We start from the raw sequence: 23,568 nt of genomic DNA, 5'->3' as shown, positions 1-23,568 counted from the left end.
CTGTTCTGAGTGTGAAAAACGTTTTAACAACAGGAGTAGTCTTTGGAAACACAAAAAAATTCATGCTGGAGAGAAGCCATATGCCTGTTCTGAATGTAACAAACGATTCTTAGACATAAGTGCTCTTCAGACCCACGCAAGAATTCATACTGGTGAAAAGCCGTATTGCTGCCTGGAATGTGGCAGACGATTTGCAGAAAAACGCAATCTTAAGATGCACGCAAGAATTCACAGTGAAGAGAAACCATTTTGCTGTTCGGAATGTGGCAAGCGATTCTGTGACAAACGTCTACTTCAGACTCACACCATAATTCACACAGGAAAGAAGCCCTATAGTTGTCCAGAATGTGGCAAACGATTCTCCAGAAGTACCCATCTTCAGACTCACATGAAAGTTCACACTGGTGAGAAGCCGTATAGCTGTTTGGAATGTGGCAAACAATTCTCACAAATGAACACTCTTCATATCCACACTAGAATTCACACTGGAGAGAAGCCATATTGCTGTTCCGAGTGTGGCAAAAGTTTCACTGATAAACGCAATCTTCAGGTCCATACTCGAAGTCACACTGGAGAGAAGCCATATAGTTGTTCAGAATGTGGCAAACGATACTCTGACAAACGCAATCTTGAGACCCACACTAGAATTCACACTGGAGAGAAGCCATATTGCTGTTCTGATTGTAGCAAAGGATTTTCCAACATTAGCAGTCTTTGCAGACACAAAAGAATTCACACTGCAGAGAAGGAGCAATGGTCTATCGTGAACTCTCCCACCCTGTGCATTGACAATAATGGTACTACTGGCTAGACAGCAGACAGAAAAAAAATCTCCAGAAGAAAACAAAAACAAATGGCAAATGGAAATTAGGAAGATGTAGATCTGCAGTTACCCTGTGTTGTAAAAGGCTTAACAGAGGTAAACTGAGAACTAGGGAAGAACCCTTAATCATGCCCAGTCATGGAAGTGGCCTGTGCAGTAGGTTGTTCAGGGTAATAATAGTGTCAAAAAAAAAAAAACTGCTGGGTACCAATTTTGTCTGATATAGCTGGAAATAGCAACCCATTTCTTGCTGATTGCAAGGTTCTGATGCCCCAATGATTAAAATAACAAAGCGGCCAGATTACTCCATTGAAAAATATTGAGACTTCCACAGATATACTGGGACCGCATTAAAAAACAGAATTGCAGAAAGTGAGATGATGTTAGTGACTCTTTCAATGGACAGGAAAACAGATGCCAGGTAAACAGATACAGTATATCTGGAGTGTTCTTCTGTAATAATGAAGCCTGAATAGCTGAAGTGTCAGTTGTATGTTGCTACATGCTACTTAGCCTGGAAAAATGAAAGAGAGAAATAAATAAATGAATACCAAGATTTCACATCAGAAAATGGGCCAAATGTGGACAAAAAAATGTTGTAATGGTTACCGTGGTGCTTGATTAGTTTCAGAACTAATCAAAAAGAACTCCAGGCCCTCCTTAACATTTGAACAATCACTAAAATATATGTATTAGCTACAACAGGGAGCATTATTGGGAACAATAGAGCTGCAACAATGGTAAGTTTACCATTAACATGAACTTAAAGAATTTGGCTCTTGCATAGCCAATTTTGTAATTAGAAGACAAGCCTAGCAGATAATAAAAGTTTGTATTTAATTCTATGGCTTGCTAGTACTTTCATTCTTCCATGACAAAACTTTATCACATTGTAGATTTTTCCTTTTCTGAGAACATTATCCATGCGTTATGTGGTTCAGAACAGGTTTATACATTCTAGTCCATCCTGTCTTTCCCATTTATTTTGAAACATTTTATTAACACACAGTGGCACTGAAGCTTGGGGGGCCTCTTCGCAACCAGCACCAAGGTCTGAGTAACCACTGCTATTTTCTTCAATGGGGCTGTTCCACCACAGATCACTGCATCACAGCTTTTGATTAAAATGGCTGTACTGGATTATCTCACATGTCAAAAGTCCCTGGTGTGAATGACAATTTCCTGCTCCTTATAATTTTATTTTTTAATTACCTTTTTTTTGTGTGTATTTTAATTGTACATAGGTAAAATTATTTTTTTCTAATCACATTATATGTTTAGCATATTGTAAGGTTTTATAAGATAATTCATGTAAATAAAAAGGTACCAAAATGTTGTCATTTGCAATGACTGCAAGTAATGGAATATCCTTTTATTTTTTTTAATTTTTTATTATGGTTAGCCTAAGACAAACAATTTTAATTTCTGTCATAAATGTTAATCATGTTTTAGATTAGTTATACTTATTTTACATGAAAATATATTTTTTCTCATTTAAGGCTAGCCTACATGGTACTTTTATAACTTTTTCATTTTTATTCTATTATTTTGTATTCAGTTACACTTGATTATTAATATCTTTCTATTATAAAAGAAAATCTTGAGACGAGACAATTCCCAAGAGATTTTCTCAAGTCCCGCTCTCCCGTCAACCATTTCCGGTTAATGGCCCACGGTCCTCTCACCTCTCATTCGTGTGAATGCTTTATTTAGACACAATTCCTGCGCTCTCAGCTCTTATAAATTTTTACGTTTTCCTCACTTTAAGTTCCCAATTAAAGAAGACGTATTATGTCCAAATTTCATTGAAGAATTTCATCACGAAGGGTTGTCAACAGAAGAAATGAGTTCACAGGCAATCCTAGCACCAACAAACAATGAGATCAAATGAATTAACACCAAAATTGTTGATCAGTTACACGGCAAATTAGTTAAATGCGTATCAATAGACTTTGCTGAAACAGTTGGTGGTGATGGTGCGGAAGATGAAAACATCAACTTACAATATCCTGAAGAATATCTACAACTGTTTACACCATTTGGTCTTCCTCTACACAAATTACTGTTGAAAGAAGGATGTATCGTAATGTTATTGCATAATTTATGTCCGAGTGATGGGCTATGCAACAGGACAAGATTAGTTGTATTCAAAATTGGTCGAACAATTCTGACATGTCAAATTTTAACAGGCAACAAGAAAGGTAGTGTAGTACATCTTCACGGGATAACATTAGACACCAAAGGAGATCTTGATATTCCGTTCGTATTAAAACGTTAACAGTTTCCCGTTAGAATAGCGTTTGCTATGACAATTAACAAATCACAGGGACAAACATTCAAAAAAGTCGGTTTATTTATTAGAGAGAAAGAAATGATATTCACTCGCAGGGAGTTATACGTTGAGTTGTCATGATGAAAGTCCAAACACAGAATTACAATTCAGTGCAAAATTGAAGAAAATTTCATTCCAAATATTGTTTCTATTGAAGTTTTACAGTAAAAGTTTAAAAAGTATCTGTGTGTTAATTTCAAAGCCAAACAGAACAAAAACGTATAACTCAACGAATACCTCTAACGCAACATGAAACATAATTTTCTTTCAATTCGTTACGTTTTACTATTTTTTACTATGGTTAATAACTCGAAATGTAAAACAGTTCGGTCTATTATGCATATGTAATAATTCCCATGAAAATAACAATCTGTTTAAATTGTACATCCGCTTCGCCATACGCGAGTGGCAGAGCCGTAAAGTGGCTGGCACATAGCGCCCTCCTGGAGGTTGGTGAGTGAAGTGGGCAGGGAGCAAAGTTATTAAAAAATAACACCTCATACAGTAGACAACCACAATTGTTAAGCAATATGGACTAACTGGGGCCCTAAAGCTTAAGCCTCATTATTTTCCTATGTGACAGATGGAAGCGTCCAGGATTTGGGTCTTGGTGGCATCCTCTAACACAAATATAGTCACGGGTTCAAAACAGAGGTTTTTATTATACAAATACTGCACAAAGATTTCTTGTAAAGGTTGCACGAAAACAATTCCCATTAAATTGTTCTTCATTTCTTCTCGTTTCGTTCACCACCCTCCAATGAATGCCGTCTTCCTTCCTCTTGTCTCACACTGCCTGAAAGAGGCTGGAAGGTGCTGGAAACACTTCTCTGTGATTTTGCTCCATATTGACATGATAGCATCACGCAGTTGCTGCAGATTTGTCGGCTGCACATCCGTTCCTTCACATCCCAAAGGCGCTCTATTGGATTGAGATCTGGTGTCTGTGGAGGCCATCTGAGTACAGTGAACTCTGTGTCATGTTCAAGAAATCCAATTGATATGATTTCAGCTTTGAATCCCCCAAAGGTTCTGTGAAAAGACAAGTTCTCCTTGGAGATTAACAACATATATCAAATCAAAATCAAATCAAATGAAAGCTCAACACCACTCCATGTAATAAATAAAAAAAAACTGGGACACATGTTCCAGATGCTATTTCACTTTCATGTAAGATTGTGGATTTAATTAATTTTAAATTTGCTATCGGCCTGTTTCACCATGTTACAAATGATACTGTCTTATTAAGGCTTCTGTATGATGTGGTGATGCTGACAGAGCTGGAGAGATATAAATTGCATGTGACAAGATCTCAGACTTTCATTAGTAAAGATAAAACTTTGTTACCTTGTATGTTCCTCTAACCTTCTTTATTTAGGTCAGAACTTAATCTGCTTCTTTGAAGCTCATTGTACAGATTGTACTAAGTAAATTCAAAACACCATCTTTGTCTTTGATGCTTCCTATTTCTTAAACACTTAAATTCTTAATAAACAAAAGTTGCTATTTGTATTTAGCATTAAACCAAAATTAGTGAAAGCTCCTTAACTCATTTTAATGCTTTTACTACTTCGGTATTTCTTTTACAAAAATGGTACGATCTGACTAACTGACAAATTTTCAGTTCTTTATCAAAAACTGTGAAATAACCACACATGCGTCAGAGGACCACCTTCCTGACTCATCACAGCTATGCAATACCCAGTTGTGGCCAGAGGGGGCGCTGTCATCAACAGCCTCATCTTTTTTTCTCCTCATCTATTGCAGTGAGAAGACAACACTTGAGGAGGAAAAAACTCCCCCCACTCTATCAGTAGGGCTATAAAGGTCCGACGCCTACTGATGTCAGTGTCTCATTTGGACCCCAACTTAGTGGAAGGATGGAACTCACAGTGACGGACCTGCTCTATGAAGCCAAATCCTTTTCTCATAGCCAAGAAGGCTCTTTATTTTGTTTTTATTTTTGTGCCCTCGAGCACTGCATTTTGATTTATATATTTGAAAGTTAAAAGGGGCAACCCTGTTGGCACCCCAAAACCTTTTGGACTCTTTTTAAAATTATTCACCCGTCCACAATGTATGTATAGAGTAAAAGGGGCTGTGGATAGATAGACATCACAGCCAGGCTGGTTGATGGTACCTTTCCCTGCCAGAAGGACAGAGGGTGGCTGTTTCCTGGGGTCTTTTATTCCCCCAATACACTAGGTGTCAGCATCCCTCTAGTGGAGCTTCGATTTGTACACTCATAGTAAGTAAAACTTATTTATTAAGCGCCTTTCAAAGACATGATATCACAAAGTGCTGTAAAACAAAAACACATAGAAGTGCCATCCAAATATCATAAAAACAAGAAGAAATAAAATAGAATAACAATAACCTAACTAAAAGTCCAAACAGAAACTATTCAACTGTTTTTAAAAGCCTGCTTGAACAACGTCTTAAGTTGCTTACTAAAAGAATCAAATGACTCCGCCATACACAATGATAACAGAAGACAATCCCAAAGACTCGGCGCAATGGACTGAAAAGCACAATCCCCACGTAGGTTAAGCCGGGTACGAGGAATGACTAAGAGTTGCCCAGACCTAAGTGCCTGATGGGCTGTATGGTGGTGCAGGGGGCCAGTAATCTACTCGGGGGCTTGTCTGCAGAGAGCCCTATAGGTAAGCACCACAATTTGTAAACAAATCCTATAATAAACCGGAAGCCAGTGAATAGGGCAACATGGGAGCTCGAGTCCTGACTGGGGTACTTGGATGCTACCAGGGGGAGATTCCAGAAGAGCTTTCCACTGTCCTTGAGAAGTTCGGCCTGGTCTGAGAGTGCTGCTTGGTGACATTATGGTTGCATGAGAATTACTACCAGGTCCATGTTGAGAGGGTGGCTCAGAGGTGAGAGTGGACTCAAGCAATGATAATTTGGGAGATGTGGAAGAGAAAGAAAAGCAGTTAATAAAAGAAGACAGGAAAAGAACTGTATTGTGTTTTATGGGAGAAGAGTCTTGTAAATGGTATTTACAAATATAAAAAATGTGTATTTAAACTTGGAACTGTATTGGAGGATTGCAGGAATTGTGGGGTACAGGGGTCCTTTCATTAGATTGGCTGGCCAAGCAATGTTTCAGCTGTGGAATGGCCAGATGGGGGAGGCAGCTTGATGGCTGGGGTCTCCAGGACTCTAAACAAATCCAAATCATATTATGTGATATCATCTACTGTTAAATTCTGGTCCATACTTGTAAACTTTTTATTTTTATACTGTATTGAGGACTTGTTCTGTGTATTGTATTGTATTGTATGGAGCCCCTTCTTTTTGACACCCACTGTACGTCCAACCTACCTGGAAAGGAGTCTCTTTTTGAACTGCCTTTCCCAAGGTTTCTTCCATTTTTTTTCCCTACAAAGGTTTTTTTGGAAGTTTTTCCCTTGTCTTTGTGAGCGCTGAAGTAGAAAAACAACGAGATAAACACCAATTTAAAATAAAAAGCAATTTCTTTAATATTTATTCTTGGTGAGTTAGAGAGACTGCAAGACTTCACAACAAACCCCTAATCACCTATTTCAGACCAACTGATTTAAGTTTGGGCAGACTAGCCCAAAAGAAAAAATGTTCTCTCTTTTATCACCTAGCTTGTTCATTAGCCAAAGACAGAACATAAAAAAACATAACAGTTCATTTTGAGGTCATACATAGATTAGGGCTGCATCTTAATTTATGTCATACAGGACTATAGAAAAACAAAGGATTACCAGGCACTCATATTCCTAAGAAATGTGCCCTTCTCAGAAGACACACACAAACCCAATTTAAGCAGTTTTCTTAAAGTTCATTGCATTAGTTATAAAGAGGTTACATTCCTATAGCTTTAATATCTTCAATAGATTATATTTGTTTGATTAGATTAATAATCCTTATTTATGAATTCATAAATGACATTTTTATCTTATATTTTTAAGCAAGAGTGAAGAAAATGATCACATTGTTATGTAATATCACAGGGTGTTCTGTTAATATCAAGAGGTTAGCACTTTCACATAGAGGAATGTAAGCCAGTCTCATATTCTGTGCATAAACATAATTCCTTTCCTACCTAAATGAAGATCAAATGATATAGAAGTATAAAATCATATAGTTCTCTGCAGCATGATTAATACAAAATACAGTCATTGGTATTTTGTGAGTTAAATACTTATAATCATCTGTGGTGGGCTGGCGCCCTGCCTGGGGTCTGCTTCCTGCCTTGCGTCCTGTGTTGGCTGGGATTGGCTCCAGCAGACCCCCTCAATCCTGCAGTTAGGATATAGCAGGTTGGATAATGGATGGATAGATGGATACTTATAATCATTACAGTTAATAATGTTTTTTCTGCTTTATCATCTTCTTAGAGAGTCAAGGCTGGGGGCTGTCAATAGGCAGGGCCTGTTAAAGACCATTGCGGCACTTCTTGTGTGATTTTGGGCTATATAAAAATATATTGTATTGTATTGGTGTAGTTGTGTCTAGGGTTTGGGGGCTTTAAGACACCCACTAGTAGGCACAGTTTATATTTATATGCCAAATAACAGTGTGATTCCACAGAAGTGTGTTGGGAAACACTACAGGGGCTCCTTTATACCGACAGCAATATGACTGTGTAATGCCTCACTGGAATCGTGATTGGTAAGTCAGACATTTTCTTTCTTTTAAAAATTTCTTCCACTTTAGTTACTCTGGTGTGTGTTCAGACCATAGTGTGCTTGTATAAGAAAAAACTAATCCTGCCAACTATGCTGAAATATCTATATCTATACTAATAAAAGGCAAAGCCCTCACTGACTGACTGACTCACTTATCACTAATTCTCCAACTTCCCATGTAGGTAGAAGGCTGAAATTTGACAGGCTCATTCCTTACAGCTTATTACAAAAGGTAAGCAGGTTTAATTTCAAAATTCTACGCGTAACAGTCATAACTGAATCCTACTTATGTACATATATGCGTCCATAGCCTGCAGCTTGGTCGCCGTGTGAGGCGGAGTTGCATCCCCCATCAGTTGCCTCCCATGTAGTTGGCTGCCTGCCCATATAAGGCTGTCTGTCAGCAGCAATCCAAGCTGTGAGAAAACAGTAAAAAGGAGGCGTGTCAGACGTCGTGGTACATTTTCTGATGCAGCTAGACGGAAACAACTTTGTGATGCTGCCACCAAATACTCACAGAAAAATCCACAAGTTAATATACACGCTGTCGCTAAATACTCGCAGGCAAATCCACAAGTTCATAGAGACGCTGCCGCTAAATACTCGCGGGCTAATCCGCAAGTTCATACAGACTCTGTCGTTAAATACTCACAGGCAATTTCACAAGTTCATAGACACGCTGCCGCTAAATATTTGCAGGAATATCCACAAGTTTATACCAGGAATGCCTGTTAAACATCTTAGATTCACGAGTAGCGATTTGGGTGGTGAGATGTCTATCGAGGTGATCACCATCGATCAAAGAACTGTCACTTACCGAGTGGTTTCCAAGCCCGGAGATGGCACCTGCCTTTTCCATTCTCTTTGTTACATATTACACGGCCATAACAGGCTCACTCTTGATATCTGGAGGAACATTGTGTCTTATATATTGAATGACTGGGACAGGTTCAAGGTGTGGACTGATGACGGTACAGGAGATAATTATACTACACAGGAGCACTAGAAGAGTGAAATGCTTAAGCCCTTCACTTATGGATCTGCATGTGAGTTGATGGCTGCCGCTGAATTGTTCGGTTGTCGCTTTCAAGTGTACTGAAATGGCCAAATATTTTACACCTTTGGACAACCGCCAATGCCTCTTAAACATCTTAGATTCACAGGTGACAATTTCAGTAGTGGACACTTTAATGTTTATGAATGTTTAAACTCTCAAAAGCTGGATGCGAAGTTATTAATGAAGCCGATTGTATGCTTACAACACTTGACAGATGCCGAATGTCACTTCAACACAAGTCCTGCAAAAACTAATGTAATTGAAACAAACCATGAAACTCAAACTGATTATGACATCAGCAATCCAAGCTGTGAGAAAACAGTAAAAAGGAGGCGTGTCAGACATGCTGTTGCTAAATACTTGCAGGCAATTCCACAACTTCATAGAGACGCTGTTGCTAAATACTCGCAGGTGATTCCACAAGTTCATAGACACGCTGCCGCTAAATATTCGCAGGCAAATCCACAACTTAATACCGGGAATGCCTGTTAAACATCTTAGATTCACGAGTACCGATTTGGGTAGTGAACACTTCGATGAATGAAACCTGTTATCTTTACAAAGGTTGACAAACATGGAATGTAACTTGAACACAACACATCCTCCAAATACGAACCTGATTGAAAGAAATAATGATAATCAAATCCTTTACACCACCACCACCAGCCTGCACAGTGGTAACAAGGCATGATGGATCCATGTTCTCATTCTGTTTACGCCAAATTCTGACTCTACCATTTGAATGTCTCAACAGAAATAGAGACTCATCAGACCAGGCAACATTTTTCCAGTCTTCAACTGTCCAATTTTGGTGAGCTTGTGCAAATTGTAGCCTCTTTTTCCTATTTGTAGTGGAGATGAGTGGTACCCGGTGGTCTTCTGCTGTTGTAGCCCATCCGCCTCAAGGTTGTGCGTGTTGTGGCTTCACAAATGCTTTGCTGCATACCTCGGTTGGACTGAGTGGTTATTTCAGTCAAAGTTGCTCTTCTATCAGCTTGAATCAGTCGGCCCATTCTCCTCTGACCTCTAGCATCAACAAGGCATTTTTGCCCACAGGACTGCCGCATACTGGATGTTTTTCCCTTTTCACACCATTCGTTGTAAACCCTAGAAATGGTTGTGCGTGAAAATCCCAGTAACTGAGCAGATTGTGAAATATTCAGACCGGCCCGTCTGGCACTAACAACCATGCCACGCTCAAAATTGCTTAAATCACCTTTCTTTCCCATTCTGACATTCAGTTTGGAGTTCAGGAAATTGTCTTGACCAGGACCACACCCCTAAATGCATTGAAGCAACTGCCATGTGATTGGTTGATTAGATAATTGCATTAATGAGAAATTGAACAGGTGTTCCTAATAATCCTTTAGGTTAGTGTGTATATATATATATATATATATATATATATATATATATATATATATATATATATATATATATATATATATAGCAAAATACCAGCGCGTGGCGGAGAAGTAAAAAGAAAGGAAACATTTTAATAATAACGTAACATGATTGTGATGTAATTGTTTTGTCATTGTCGTGAGTGTTGCTGGCATATATATATATATATATATATATATATATATATATATATATATACATACACACATATACTATGGGGTGCTAAACAGGCAAATAAATTGATTTTGTGAATATATAAAGTCAAAGCGTCAGAATATATAAAGTCAAAACTTGAATATATAAAGTCAGAGTCGGTATACATAAAGTCAGCTGGAATATATAAAGTCAAAACCTGAATATATAAAGTCAGCGTCAGAATTTATAAAGTCATTTTTGATTATATAAAGTCAACATCGGAGTATATAAACTCATTCCTGAATATATAATTAATAATTATAATAAGTCAAAATCTATTGATTGAAACGACTCTGAACTGAACTAAGTGAACAAAAACGTATTCAGAAAAATAAATTAAAAAAACACTGTTCGGTTAATGTTTTGAAAATGATGCACGTGCCCTGCCGAGGATTGGTTCCTGCCTTGCGCCCAGTGTTGGCTGGGATTGGCTCCAGCAGACCCCGTGACCCTGTGGTCGGATTCAGCGGGTTGGGAAATGGATGGATATTCCAGCGCTGACTTTGTATATTCCGGCTGACTTTATATATTCAAGATTTGACTTTATATATTCCAGCGCTGACTTTATATATTCCAACGCTGACTTTATATATTTAAGTTTTGACTTTATATATTCTAAGCTTACTTTATATATTCCGAAATATTCCAGCGCTGACTTTATATATTCAAGTTTTGACTTTATTTATTCCGACAGTGACTTTATATAATCAAGTTTTGACATTATATAGTTAAAGCCTTGTGATACAGCCAGTTGCGATTTTTAACGTTGCAACTTGGAGCCCTGTCATCCAAGCTTCTAATCATGTTTTGCATTGTCACAAGAAAGATACATTTTAAATGAACCCGATTGCATTACCTAACTATGCTATAGTAGTGTGGGATCATGTGAGAAATTTGAGAATGGTATTGACGCTTGAAATTTCTGTCCATATGGGTGGGTTAGCGAATTGGGAACACGCTTGTCAACAATCCGTGAGTGAAACTAAGCGAGAGAGTGAATGGCTGGGATATGTTTTGCATGGAGTCAGTTGTAGCTCCATTACTGCTCCCAACATGGGGACCAGGAATCAACATTCCTCCCTAGATTGGTACTTAAGCTTACTAGTAAAACCTTGTTTTATATCGCACTCGTGATTGTCTCGACATTTTCCTGTCTTGAGGTTTGCTGCATAACATGTGGTTTAGAGCGTTGAAATCTATTTAATTTCGTGTTGGATTTAGGTGTAAATATATGGTAACAAGGCATGATGGATCCATGTTCTCATTCTGTTTACGCCAAATTCTGACTCTACCATTTGAATGTCTCAACAGAAATAGAGACTCATCAGACCAGGCAACATTTTTCCAGTCTTCAACTGTCCAATTTTGGTGAGCTTGTGCAAATTGTAGCCTCTTTTTCCTATTTGTAGTGGAGATGAGTGGTACCCGGTGGTCTTCTGCTGTTGTAGCCCATCCGCCTCAAGGTTGTGCGTGTTGTGGCTTCATAAATGCTTTGCTGCATACCTCGGTTGGACTGAGTGGTTATTTCAGTCAAAGTTGCTCTTCTATCAGCTTGAATCAGTCGGCCCATTCTCCTCTGACCTCTAGCATCAACAAGGCATTTTTGCCCACAGGACTGCCGCATACTGGATGTTTTTCCCTTTTCACACCATTCGTTGTAAACCCTAGAAATGGTTGTGCGTGAAAATCCCAGTAACTGAGCAGATTGTGAAATATTCAGACCGGCCCGTCTGGCACTAACAACCATGCCACGCTCAAAATTGCTTAAATCACCTTTCTTTCCCATTCTGACATTCAGTTTGGAGTTCAGGAAATTGTCTTGACCAGGACCACACCCCTAAATGCATTGAAGCAACTGCCATGTGATTGGTTGATTAGATAATTGCATTAATGAGAAATTGAACAGGTGTTCCTAATAATCCTTTAGGTTAGTGTGTATATATATATATATATATATATATATATATATATATATATATATATATATATATATATATATATATATATAAAATACCAGCGCTTGGCAGCGGAGAAGTAAAAAGAAAAGGAAACATTTTAATAATAACGTAACATGATTGACGATGTAATTGTTTTGTCATTGTCGTGAGTGTTGCTGGCATATATATATATATATATATATATATATATATATATATATATACATACACACATATACTATGGGGTGCCAAACAGGCAAATAAATTGATTTTGTGAATATATAAAGTCTGCGTCAGAATATATAAAGTCAAAACTTGAATATATAAAGTCAGAGTCGGTATACATAAAGTCAGCGCTGGAATATATAAAGTCAAAACCTGAATATATAAAGTCAGCGTCAGAATTTATAAAGTCATTTTTGATTATATAAAGTCAACATCGGAGTATATAAACTCATTCCTGAATATATAATTAATAATTATAATAAGTCAAAATCTATTGATTGAAACGACTCTGAACTGAACTAAGTGAACAAAACGTATTCAGAAAAATAAATTAAAAAAACACTGTTCGGTTAATGTTTTGAAAATGATGCACGTGCCCTGCCGAGGATTGGTTCCTGCCTTGCGCCCAGTGTTGGCTGGGATTGGCTCCAGCAGACCCCCGTGACCCTGTGGTCGGATTCAACGGGTTGGGAAATGGATGGATATTCCAGCGCTGACTTTGTATATTCCGACGCTGACTTTATATATTCAAGATTTGACTTTATATATTCCAGCGCTGACTTTATATATTCCAACGCTGACTTTATATATTAAAGTTTTGACTTTATATATTCCAGCTCTGACTTTATATATTCAAGTTTTGAGTTTATATATAACGACGCTGACTTTATATATTCAAGTTTTGACTTTATTTATTCCGACAGTGACTTTATATAATCAAGTTTTGACATTATATAGTTAAATGTAGTCATCATTGCATAACTTTTTCTTTACCATAGAAATTTAAAGATTAAATTCAACTTCCATTCCTAACAAAGATATTTCTGGTGACTAAATAGAACCTACTTATATCCAAATTCGAGCTATTGAGCTGTCGCCTGCCTGCCTGAATAAGTCACCCTCGCTACGCTCTTACTTTTTTACATTCATTTAATCATGGCTAGTGGCGGAAAAATTATAAAATGGAAGGAGGATTACATGGAGTATGGCTTTACCAAAACAATTATTGATGGCGAATCGATTATTAATAAAGCTTCAATTGGTGATCTGTTTTTCTGTGTTAACCTCATATTTTTTCATACTTCTTCTCAAACCAAGGGGGTGCGAGGTTAAAATGAATCAGGAAGCGCTGATCAATGTAATCGGTGTACCAGGAAATCATGCATTGAGAGAAGTTCCCCTTTGCTTGGAATTAAAAGTTTGTGATTAAATGCGTGATTTTTTAACACGTTATGGAGCACATGCATCGAAGCTTCTCAGCTGTGCTTGTGCTAAGAAAAGGAAACATTTTAAAAATAGCGTAACACGATTGTCAATGTAACCTTTTGTAAGTAGTGCCTGGAGGATTCAGTGTGGAGAAACTCTAGAGACAGCGTGTGTATTAACTTGTGAATTTTTCTGTGAGTATTTGGTGGCAGTCTGACAAAGTTGCTTCGGAAGACGGCGTTAGCGCGAGCTCAGCTCAGAGCGAAATGAGATGAATGGGAGGGAGATGATGACGTGACTCCCCACCGCCTTAACTGTCAATCCCCACAAACACAGTCTCTGAATTTGCATAAGCACAGCCCGTCACGTGCAATTTTAACTTAGTTACAAAGTGATCAAAACTCTTGTTTATATCCTGCGTCCTCTCATTAAACTTGTATCCCGCATTACCCGTGGGCATGACAAACACCAGCGGCAGCCTGTCTATGAACTTAATTTAAACTTTAGGTTTACACCGTGCTTTGTTTCCGAAGTACCAGCACTCATGAATATGGTAGTATATGTCACTCGCTTGCTTCTTATTGTTTCGCTGCCTTCTCAATTATATAATGCATGTTTTCTTCAGTGCTTTTTGGAGCTCTTCCTGGTTTTCTACACACTGCGTTGACAGTCAGTTCACGTGATTACGTGTGAGGCGTGATGATGTCACACGAAACTCCGCCCCCCACGGCTTTCGAGCTCAACTCCATTACAGTAAATGGAGAAAAATAGCTTCCAGTTATGACCATTATGCATAGAATTTCGAAATGAAACCTGCCCAACTTTTGTAAGTAAGCTGTAAGGAATGAGCCTGCCAAATTTCAGCCTTCTACCTACACGGGAAGTTAGAGAATTAGTGATGAGTCAGTGAGTGAGTGAGTCAGTGAGGGCTTTGCCTTTTATTAGTATATATATATGCATCTTGTGAATGTGGCGTCTATCTTTATATGTCTATAGACATACATAGATAGACGCCGCATTCACTGTGTTTCCCAGTTGACACAATACGTCAGCGCGTCAGCCATATTGCAAGTGGCAAAAGTTCCATTTAAACTAATACTGGTAGATGTGGAAACTGGGTTTTCTGATGAAAAAAACAATAAAGTTTAAAACAGTATCTTTTACATATGATAGATTTTGGCAAATTGTTTAAATGCAATTATTTATATCCATTTATACACTAATAATGGCAATTATTGAGACAAAATCTTGTCCAATGTCTGAAAGTCAAAATAGTAAGACTGCACCTGGCAGTCTGGTCTTTCTTTTAACAGTGAAATGATACACTCAATGACAAAAATAAAATATATTTTATTCTACACAAATTGGCTTAATAATTTCTGAAAACATTTCACTCATTCCTCTCTCAATCTTCCTCTCTATCTCACACATACGCACACACACACAATGTGGTTACTTAAATATATACAGGATGGGATCCAAAATCCTTGAAACAGAACTGTCTTACATAGCTTTATCGGTGTGTTGCCACTCTGTAATTTGAGAGTATTCAGTCTGGCAATATGGTGCAGCCTTAGTTTGTGGAAGACAGACACAACTAAAGACATGAGCATGAAATGATGGGTGTCAATTGCAAACTGTGTTTCCTCAATGTGCTCCTTGAGAAAAAACACATAATCTGAACCAATCTTAGGCCGAACAAACTGATTAATCAAAGATACACTGACAGCTTGCCTTAATGTTGACTGTCGGATAACATGTTCAGGTACTCTGACCACCTTGACTGCACCCTCCTTTGTTTTTTAATGTGAGCAAGTGGTAGCTTTGATCATATGATGCCAGTACAGCATCTGTTACCAAACTAGCACGGCACACATCACAGGGCAGCTTTCTCAAAATCTGTCGAATGACAAACCTTGAGATGTAAACAAGGGAATTTTCCACAAGGCCACCAAAGTGGATTGGTAAGTAGGAATGGTCACACACAATTGCAGGGATATTTGCAAAAGGGGATGGAATCTCTTCTTCTGCTGCTACTGGTGTAGAGGACATCTCAACATCAGACAGGGAAACAGTCTCATCCTGTGCTGCCATGTTTCCAGATTTGCTTGGAGAGGCACCACACCGAACCTGAGACGACGGAAAATGGCCTGGAACTGACCAGCTGAAGGATTGTTATTCCAGCCCCCTAAAACACACAGGCAACACTTTTACAGATATTTACTCTTTTTCAGTTGAATTTCTAGAGAAAGAAAGAAAACTGCACTGTTTGGCTTCATAAATTGTACAAAGTGATAGATTTACATGCTTGTCTGTCTGTCCCCACAAAGTCGATCAATCACAGCTCTCAGTCTGAGGATATTATAAAGACAATGCAATTACCATGGTAACACAGGATAGCTGTGACTGAGTCTCAACAAGGCACCATGGTAAACAAATAGTCATAAGCAAACCTTTATGAAAACAGACAGATATACATACATACACACAAAATGGGAACCGGTTAAATAAATAAAACTAAATTCTAAAATACCTACCCGATGCCCTGATTGAATTAAATAGGAGCTCTAAGTGCTCTTGACTGAAACGATAAGTGCAGATGTATTGCTGACACTGAAGCAGTTCTGGAATCATCATCATCATCAGGGTGTCAATGTTGATGATGAACCCCACAACAGATAGGTATCTCCAAAACAAAATGTTTTGTCAATATTATCACTGTAAACCAAGATACTTAAAGAGCGCACAATATAAGACAACTAGAAAAAAATAAAACAGAACTGGCCAAGGTTGAAAATATGAGCACTGCCATACATATGGCATACTGTAGCTGTCATGATGCCATACTGCCATTATGACACCTCAAAGAACTGGAAAAACAAAAACAAAAAAACAGCCGACTGCAACAACATTAGAAGCAGAGAACAGAGCATCATATGAACTTATGATGCAGCATGCAAACAAAGAAAACAGAGTAGGATTGGGGCGGCACGGTGGTAGCACTGCTGCCTCGCAGTTAGGAGACCCGGGTTCACTTCCCGGGTCCTCCCTGTGTGGAGTTTGCATGTTCTCCCGTGTCTGCGTGGGTTTCCTTCGGGCGCTCCGGTTTCCTCCCACAATCCAAAGACATGCAGGTTAGGTGGATTGGCGATTCTAAATTGGCCTTGGTGTGTGGGTGTGTTTGTGTGTGTCCTGCGGTGGGTTGGCACCCTGCCCAGGATTGGTTCCTGCCTTGTGCCCTGTGTTGGCTGGGATTGGCTCCAGCAGACCCCCGTGACCCTGTGTTCGGATTCAGCGGGTTAGAAAATGGATGGATGGAGTAGGATTAGTAATGTAATACGAGTCAAAAGTTTGGACAATTACTCTTTATAGGGCTGTTTTATGACTAAAAGTATGATATAACACAGATGGGTCTATGAAGTAAACAAAATAAGTGTACACAAAGCTAAAGGTAAGAAATTTCTTCCAGCAGTCCTGAAAGAGTTCCCATATGTGCTGAGCACTTGTTGTCTGTTTTGAAACATAGTTTGTTTTTCTTCAGTTAAAAAAAAGAAATAAACACGAAATGCATGCCTAAACTTTAGACTGGTACTGTATGAACATAAATGAAAGCATCAATAGCCATCTCTACAATATTCTTTGAATATTGATAGAGGTGTTTTGGTCAAAAAAATTATTTTGTTCATTTCTCCCAGCCTTGAAATAATATCATATGAACTTGATGTCATGAACTTATAAACTCATCATGAAAACAAAAGCTTTACTATTTCTTATAACCTCTTTGAAGGGGTGTGCCATCTTTCATCACCAAACTCATCAAGTAGTTCCTGCCTCTCAACAAAAACTCTACTCTCTCTGCCCAATTCAATGAACTCAGTGGAGTTTTGAAACCTTTGGCATGGGGATTGCGACTGTTCATGATGTCAAAGAGCCTGTCATTCATCTAAAATGCAAATATATGCATTATAACAGAAGGAATCTGAATCATCAGCATAAATAACATGCTTCCATTTATCATTAGCTAAATACTAAAATATAGCATCAATGTTTTTCACTATTTGCTTCATGGTTATTAAACTTTGCATGTAACATTACTTCAGTGAATTCAGCTGTTGCTTCACAGTGTTGAAACTGTGAATAGCCGAGGTTCCTCAATGTGCGCAGAGCTACTGTCACAGAGCGACTCAGTGTTTGCGCAGCCACGGACACCTTCATTTTCTGTGAATCAAAATTCACATGCTTGTCTGTGATTTTGTTGACAGCATGCAGTCCTTCTTTTGCTTGGACATCATTCAGATGAACTACGTATGTCCAGTTGATCTGGCCAGTGGTGCTGCTTATTGGGCTGTAGGCCTGCAACATATTTCATGCCAACTTCAAAGCATGGCAAGGATCCATCATCACAAACACCTTTACACCACTCACTGGATGTGCAAAAAACGTTTTTAATGGTTCACCAGGGTTGACCACTAGCTGGCATCCAAGCTGGTTACACATGCTGACATTGGAGGCATGCCCATCTATTGTAACAGACACCAATGTTATCCCCTGCTCATACAGTAAATCCAATGCATGGACAAGTAGCACCTTCTGTGTTTCTGGCAACAGGGAGTTGATCACATAGTATGCAATTGGAGCCTTCCAATGGCTTTGTAGGCCAACCACCATAAAAACAAGAGCCTCTGTGGCCACATCTGTTTCATTCACTCCTTCCCCTATATCCACAAAGCCAGACATTTTCTGGGTGTGTGGATCATATTGGACATGTTTCTTGATGGCCATGGCATCCAATAGAAGACTCATGCGTCCAAATTAAGCCGGGTCTTCTTGTTGTCTTTGTCTCAACATATCCCAGATCATCATGCCGAATCCGGGGTTGGCATCTACAGAACTCATCCACCTTGGTATAATAAAAAAAATCGAATTTAATCCAAATGCCCAATTAAGGATTTTTAGATCAATTAATAATAACTGTGGCCAATAACCATAAGCAACAATTTGATCATGATGATGGGGAGTTACTTAAAATGTTTCTATTTATTATGCATCCATCCATCCATCCATCTTCTTCCGCTTCTTTATTATGCATCATTATTTATTTATGGTATTGATTAACTATACCACTTTTTACCTAGTTCATGTCATGATTAGGGGAAAAAAATAAAAGCTTAGAAAGAACACTTCAAATGGATGAATACATTTGCAATGTATGTTGATGTGGGAGATTAAGATGGAGAGACTCTCTCAGATAATTGTAGGCTTTGGGACCATGTAGGTGGAGGCTGAGGGCAAACTCTTTCTGGTCTTTTGTATACTCATGGCTCTGTTTTGACAGGAGATGCACTGGAAGATCTAAAATTCAGTTAGCACAGACAAATTAGAATGTCCCCTTGAATTAATATTTAGGATGTCTTAAGGAATTTTACACTTAACTACATACCATTTTCTCCATATTTTGTATTTTATTTCTATTTGACCTGAGTATAAATCCAGCCTCTCTTTCAGCTCTTCATTAATGAGGTTCTTCTCCCTCAAATCTGGCAGAAGACTACACTGTGTTCTTTGCTCTCCATTCTCGATCCTTAGCATTTCTCTTCTCTCTTTCCATGCTCTCCACCTTAGATAAGGTTTCATTGAGTCTAGCCCTTACATTTTCAAGAGATGTAGGCAGCACATAGGAGTGGTCCTAGTAGACACACGGAGTCAATTTTATATCACACCAGTCAATTCATAGTTAGTACAATGTGCTGTCTGCTGGTCTGCATTTGTAATCAAATCACCCCTCAATTCCAGTGTGAGCACTGCATGCGTGCGTGTATCTGATTCAACAGCAGCATGTTTCAATGTATATGTATGTGTATGCATTAGTTTATCTGAAAAGCGTGATGGGGGTAGGGGGTTGTGTTTAAAGAGGTTTGAAAAAGACCTTAGTACTCACAACACTGGGATCAGGCAGAGTTTCAATCTCTTGGACAGGCAAAGAACAGTCTACTGACAGGCTCTCCTGTGCCCTCACTGAAGTCAGTGTGGTCCTGGTTGCCACTAGCTAATGTAAAAGAAAATAAAATGCTTAAAAACATGAACAGAGTTAGGTATGTCACAGCATAATGCTATGGAATACATCACTGATTCTTTAAAAAAAAAATACTTTTTACTGACTCTCTAATCCTTATAGCCTAAATACACACCAACCCTTTGGAGACGAGTTGGAAACCTGAACACAGAGGGACGAGCTCAATCTCTAATTCTAACAGTCTGACCTGTCCTGTCAAAATCCTCCTGTCTGAAGTGCTCACTGCAGAGCCTGGATGAGTCTTTGGCGCTGAAACCTTCCCGTCTAAGGGCTACTTCCCACTGCTTCCAGAGGTGGATTTCTTTGGGAAACCTTCAGAGTTTGAGAAATGTTAACAGCTAACAACAATCTACATAGGAAGTGACTAAATACGTTTAGCCAAAACGTTGTTTGGAGGTTCACTTGAGCACATAAATGCATAGCTTTGCTAGCTTAGCCTGGCGTAGCTAAAGTTAAGATTATAAAACAGGATTTTCTAATGGCCAAATATAACCAAAACAATTGTTTAGTCTTACCTATGAAATGTAGTGACCCGGGATCTGGTTTGGAGCGTACAGCGGTTTGTACAAGCCCATGCGGCACATGCGTGAGGCATCTTTATTCACTACTTCACTCCATAGCAGTGCCACTCGCAGTATGGCGGCGACGTTGACGTACGATTCTGCTGGTCATGAGGCGTCTAGTTATTCTATGTCTATGGCGTGCACTGCCGACTTTTTTTTTTAGAAAATTAGACGCATGCGTTTTGTGAATCTATGTCACGCATGCGTCTTAATTAAGTACTGCGCGCATGCGTGGATTTAGGGCACATGAACAGTGTTAAGCGGTGGCTGGTAGTGGCGGTTTGCTGTTAGAAGAAGCGGCTCTTTGAAAGAGGAACAGTAAGTGCTGTATTTACATAATGCGAGAAGAAGGGTGACGGGATCAAAGGCAAATATTGCAGTAACAGTTCTGTGTGAAGAGCCCTCCTAATCTCAATTTTATGCTTCGGGCTCTGCTCAGCTTGGCGTTCTGATGGTCGCGAAGTAAGGGGTCCACCTATGTATTTAAAGGGTATGACGGTTTGAACATGTGGGCAGTTTTTAACAAAGGAGTGTAACTCTACCCAAAGAGAGCTCTGTTCCTGGCCAAGGTAACATTAGCTTGGCGTTCGACGTTCGTTTGAATCTCCCCATCTATAAAAGCCGTACGATAAAGTCACCGAAATAAACCGTATACAATTGCATATATTGCACTCTTATGTTCACAAGCGACGTTTTCTCTTAAAAACTCTGTATTTTGTGTTAATAATGCGAATTCCTTTCAAAACGTGATTAAACAACGAAACAACTGTGCCTGCTAGTGGGTGTCTTAAACAACATATGTAAAATTGACACGAAAGTATGAGATATAACTTGTGACTTTACACACTTTATATTTTTTGTGTACATAACCTAATTATTTTTAAACTTTTTAAAACTGTAAATAACATAAGGTTAACATAAGGTTATCCGCTCCAATAGTCGGTAGTCCAAACATAGTTGTATATGTGTTTATGTATTTGTACATAAGTGTATATTTATTTACTTTATACACACACGTGTGTGTGTGTATATATGTGTGTGTGTATATATATATGCTGCACGTCCAGCCTGCCTTGAAAGCCCCCACAAATTGCTTTTCCTAAAATGTCGTAAAAGCTCATGAGACATTTCTTGTGATTTCTGGGCTATATAAAAATAAATTGTTACTATTTCAAAAAGAATTAAAAATATATGTCTTTCCCCAAAAAGCTTATTCCATTTTAAATCTTCTAACAGCTAATGTGTGCTGAGCATACTGGCACAAAAATGGCTGCCGTTGCATCATCCAGGTGAGTGGTACACCTTGGTGGTTGAAGTGGTTCTCCATTCGCTCTGAAAAGTGCTATATAAAATGTAAAGAATTATTATTATTGAACTTATTTAATCCATGTCATTTTTCCAGTACCAGACTAACTGGGTGGTTGTATTTTTTAGTGTCAGACTGTGTGGAATATAATTAGACTGGTTACCTTTTATATTGCAGTTTTGTTAGACCAATTCTAGAATATTGTGTGCATTTTGAGTATACATACAAAGCACATTAAAACTCTGGAGGCAAGAGCAGCTCGATGGATTCAAAGGCAGCAGGCAATGGGAGATAATAATTGGTTGACTTAAATGTGTGTTTTGGTGCAGATTTGAAATATTTCTTCTCTGCTCTGTCAACAGATAAAAAGAGGAGCTGTTATTTCCAGTAACCTGTACAAAATGAAGTTTGTGGCTGCCCAGCATCATCTGGAGATGGACTTTTAACGTGAATAATGGACTTCAAAAACGATGACAAGTGATACGTGCTGTGCTGCACAGACTGGCATTGCTGCATCAGATTTACTGAGCCACTTGATGGCAGCCATTTTGAATGGGTGCGGTGGTGTGTAGTTTTAACTTTTAACTTGGTAGCACACTCACAGAACTAGAGGAGCAGCATACAAACTGTGTAGCAATTAGCTGCTCAACAGACAACCAGGAACTAATTGTAGTAAAATACTGAGAACAATATCTATTTAGTGTTAACTGGCTAGTGTATTTAATGTGAATCAGGCTGACGTAGATCCGAGTGCAGTAGTAGCAGTTAAAGAATAGTGCTTCTGTCAAGCTAAAGTACACCCACAAAAAAAACTGAGACTGCACACATCTCATACGAGAACACCTGCCACATTTTTTGGTGCAAAGGCAGCACCTTTAAACGCCAATGGACCAAGTGTTCCTCTGCTTGAAATGGATTTCTTTCTATTGGTGATAATTGGAGGTATCGCCAATTCTCTGTAACGACTCGTATCCTCTGAGTTGCATTCTTTCTCTGTGACAGAGGAACAAAAAGTAAGGTGGGCATCTCACAGTTCCCAGGATTTGCTTTTCCATGCATACCATGGAAAACAAAATAAATGTAGACATCAAAAAAGAAGACTGTGAATGGGAAACTGTGCAACATCGGCTGAAGGTTGATGGAATTAAGAAAGAGGAGGATTGTGAATGGGAAAACAAAGTCATTAAAGAAGAGCCTGAGCCAACCTTTACTACCACAGAGTTGGAAAAAACTGAAAATGCAAGTTCAGGGCAAGAAGGTGGTCTTAAATCGGAGTCTGACTCTCAGCATGTGTCTCCAGAAGAAGTAGTCACTGGAACAAGCGTCACAGAAAGTAGAACTGAATCACTCCAGAATCCTCCTGCCCGGGTGAAGACTGAATTTTCAGATTCGGATGTGAAGAAGACTGAAGAAGCATCCTGTTCAAGCTATTCAGGAGAAGGTAAGAGCGGAAATAAAAACAGAAAACTGTGCAAAGCTGAATGCGATCTAACTGATGGGGTGTCCTCCATGTTTCAGTGAATTTAGAAATGCCAGGTTGTTTTGATTCATAAATTCGTAACTGAAAGGTTCAGATATTGGAAACGTTTAATAATGGTTTAAACTGAACCAATCCTTTATTTGTTTGTTTCTTTATTTGTTTGTTTCTTTATATGTACGACGCAACTGTTGCTGTCCGTTTGTCTGTCTAGGATTTTAAATCGCCTGTAGCTCGCAAACCGTTTGACCTATTGACCTGAAATTTGGTACACATATACTACATGACGTCTAC

The 23,568-nt window shown here is 38.7% G+C and overlaps 2 protein-coding genes and 1 long non-coding RNA gene across 3 annotated transcripts in view; 2 read left to right on the top strand and 1 right to left on the bottom strand.

The window, feature by feature from the left end:
* Nucleotides 1–1,020, top strand: part of LOC120533234 (zinc finger protein 585A-like) — a 41,893-nt gene extending 40,873 nt beyond the window's left edge. The window contains 1 exon segment of the mRNA XM_039760016.1: nucleotides 1–1,020. This exon segment is cut by the window's left edge and continues 412 nt beyond it. Coding sequence (XP_039615950.1) covers nucleotides 1–811 — 811 coding nt within the window. The 3' untranslated portion in view covers nucleotides 812–1,020.
* A 17,297-nt stretch (nucleotides 1,021–18,317) lies between these two features.
* Nucleotides 18,318–20,478, bottom strand: LOC120533244. Its single transcript, XR_005634468.1, has 3 exons — nucleotides 20,444–20,478; nucleotides 19,794–19,901; nucleotides 18,318–18,755 (listed from the first exon to the last, which is right to left on the bottom strand). It is a non-coding gene; the product is annotated as an uncharacterized LOC120533244 (long non-coding RNA).
* Nucleotides 20,479–20,732: 254 nt separating this feature from the next.
* LOC120533172 (zinc finger protein 260-like) overlaps nucleotides 20,733–23,568 on the top strand; it is a 29,979-nt gene continuing 27,143 nt past the window's right edge. Inside the window, 2 exon segments of the mRNA XM_039759901.1 lie at nucleotides 20,733–20,809; nucleotides 22,160–23,238. Of these exon segments, the coding sequence (XP_039615835.1) occupies nucleotides 22,851–23,238 (388 nt within the window). The 5' untranslated portion in view covers nucleotides 20,733–20,809; nucleotides 22,160–22,850.

The sequence above is a fragment of the Polypterus senegalus genome, chromosome 8 (genome assembly GCF_016835505.1).
Source record: "Polypterus senegalus isolate Bchr_013 chromosome 8, ASM1683550v1, whole genome shotgun sequence".
NCBI classification, from domain to species: Eukaryota; Metazoa; Chordata; class Cladistia; order Polypteriformes; family Polypteridae; genus Polypterus; species Polypterus senegalus.
This window is presented reverse-complemented; position numbering and strand designations above follow the sequence as displayed.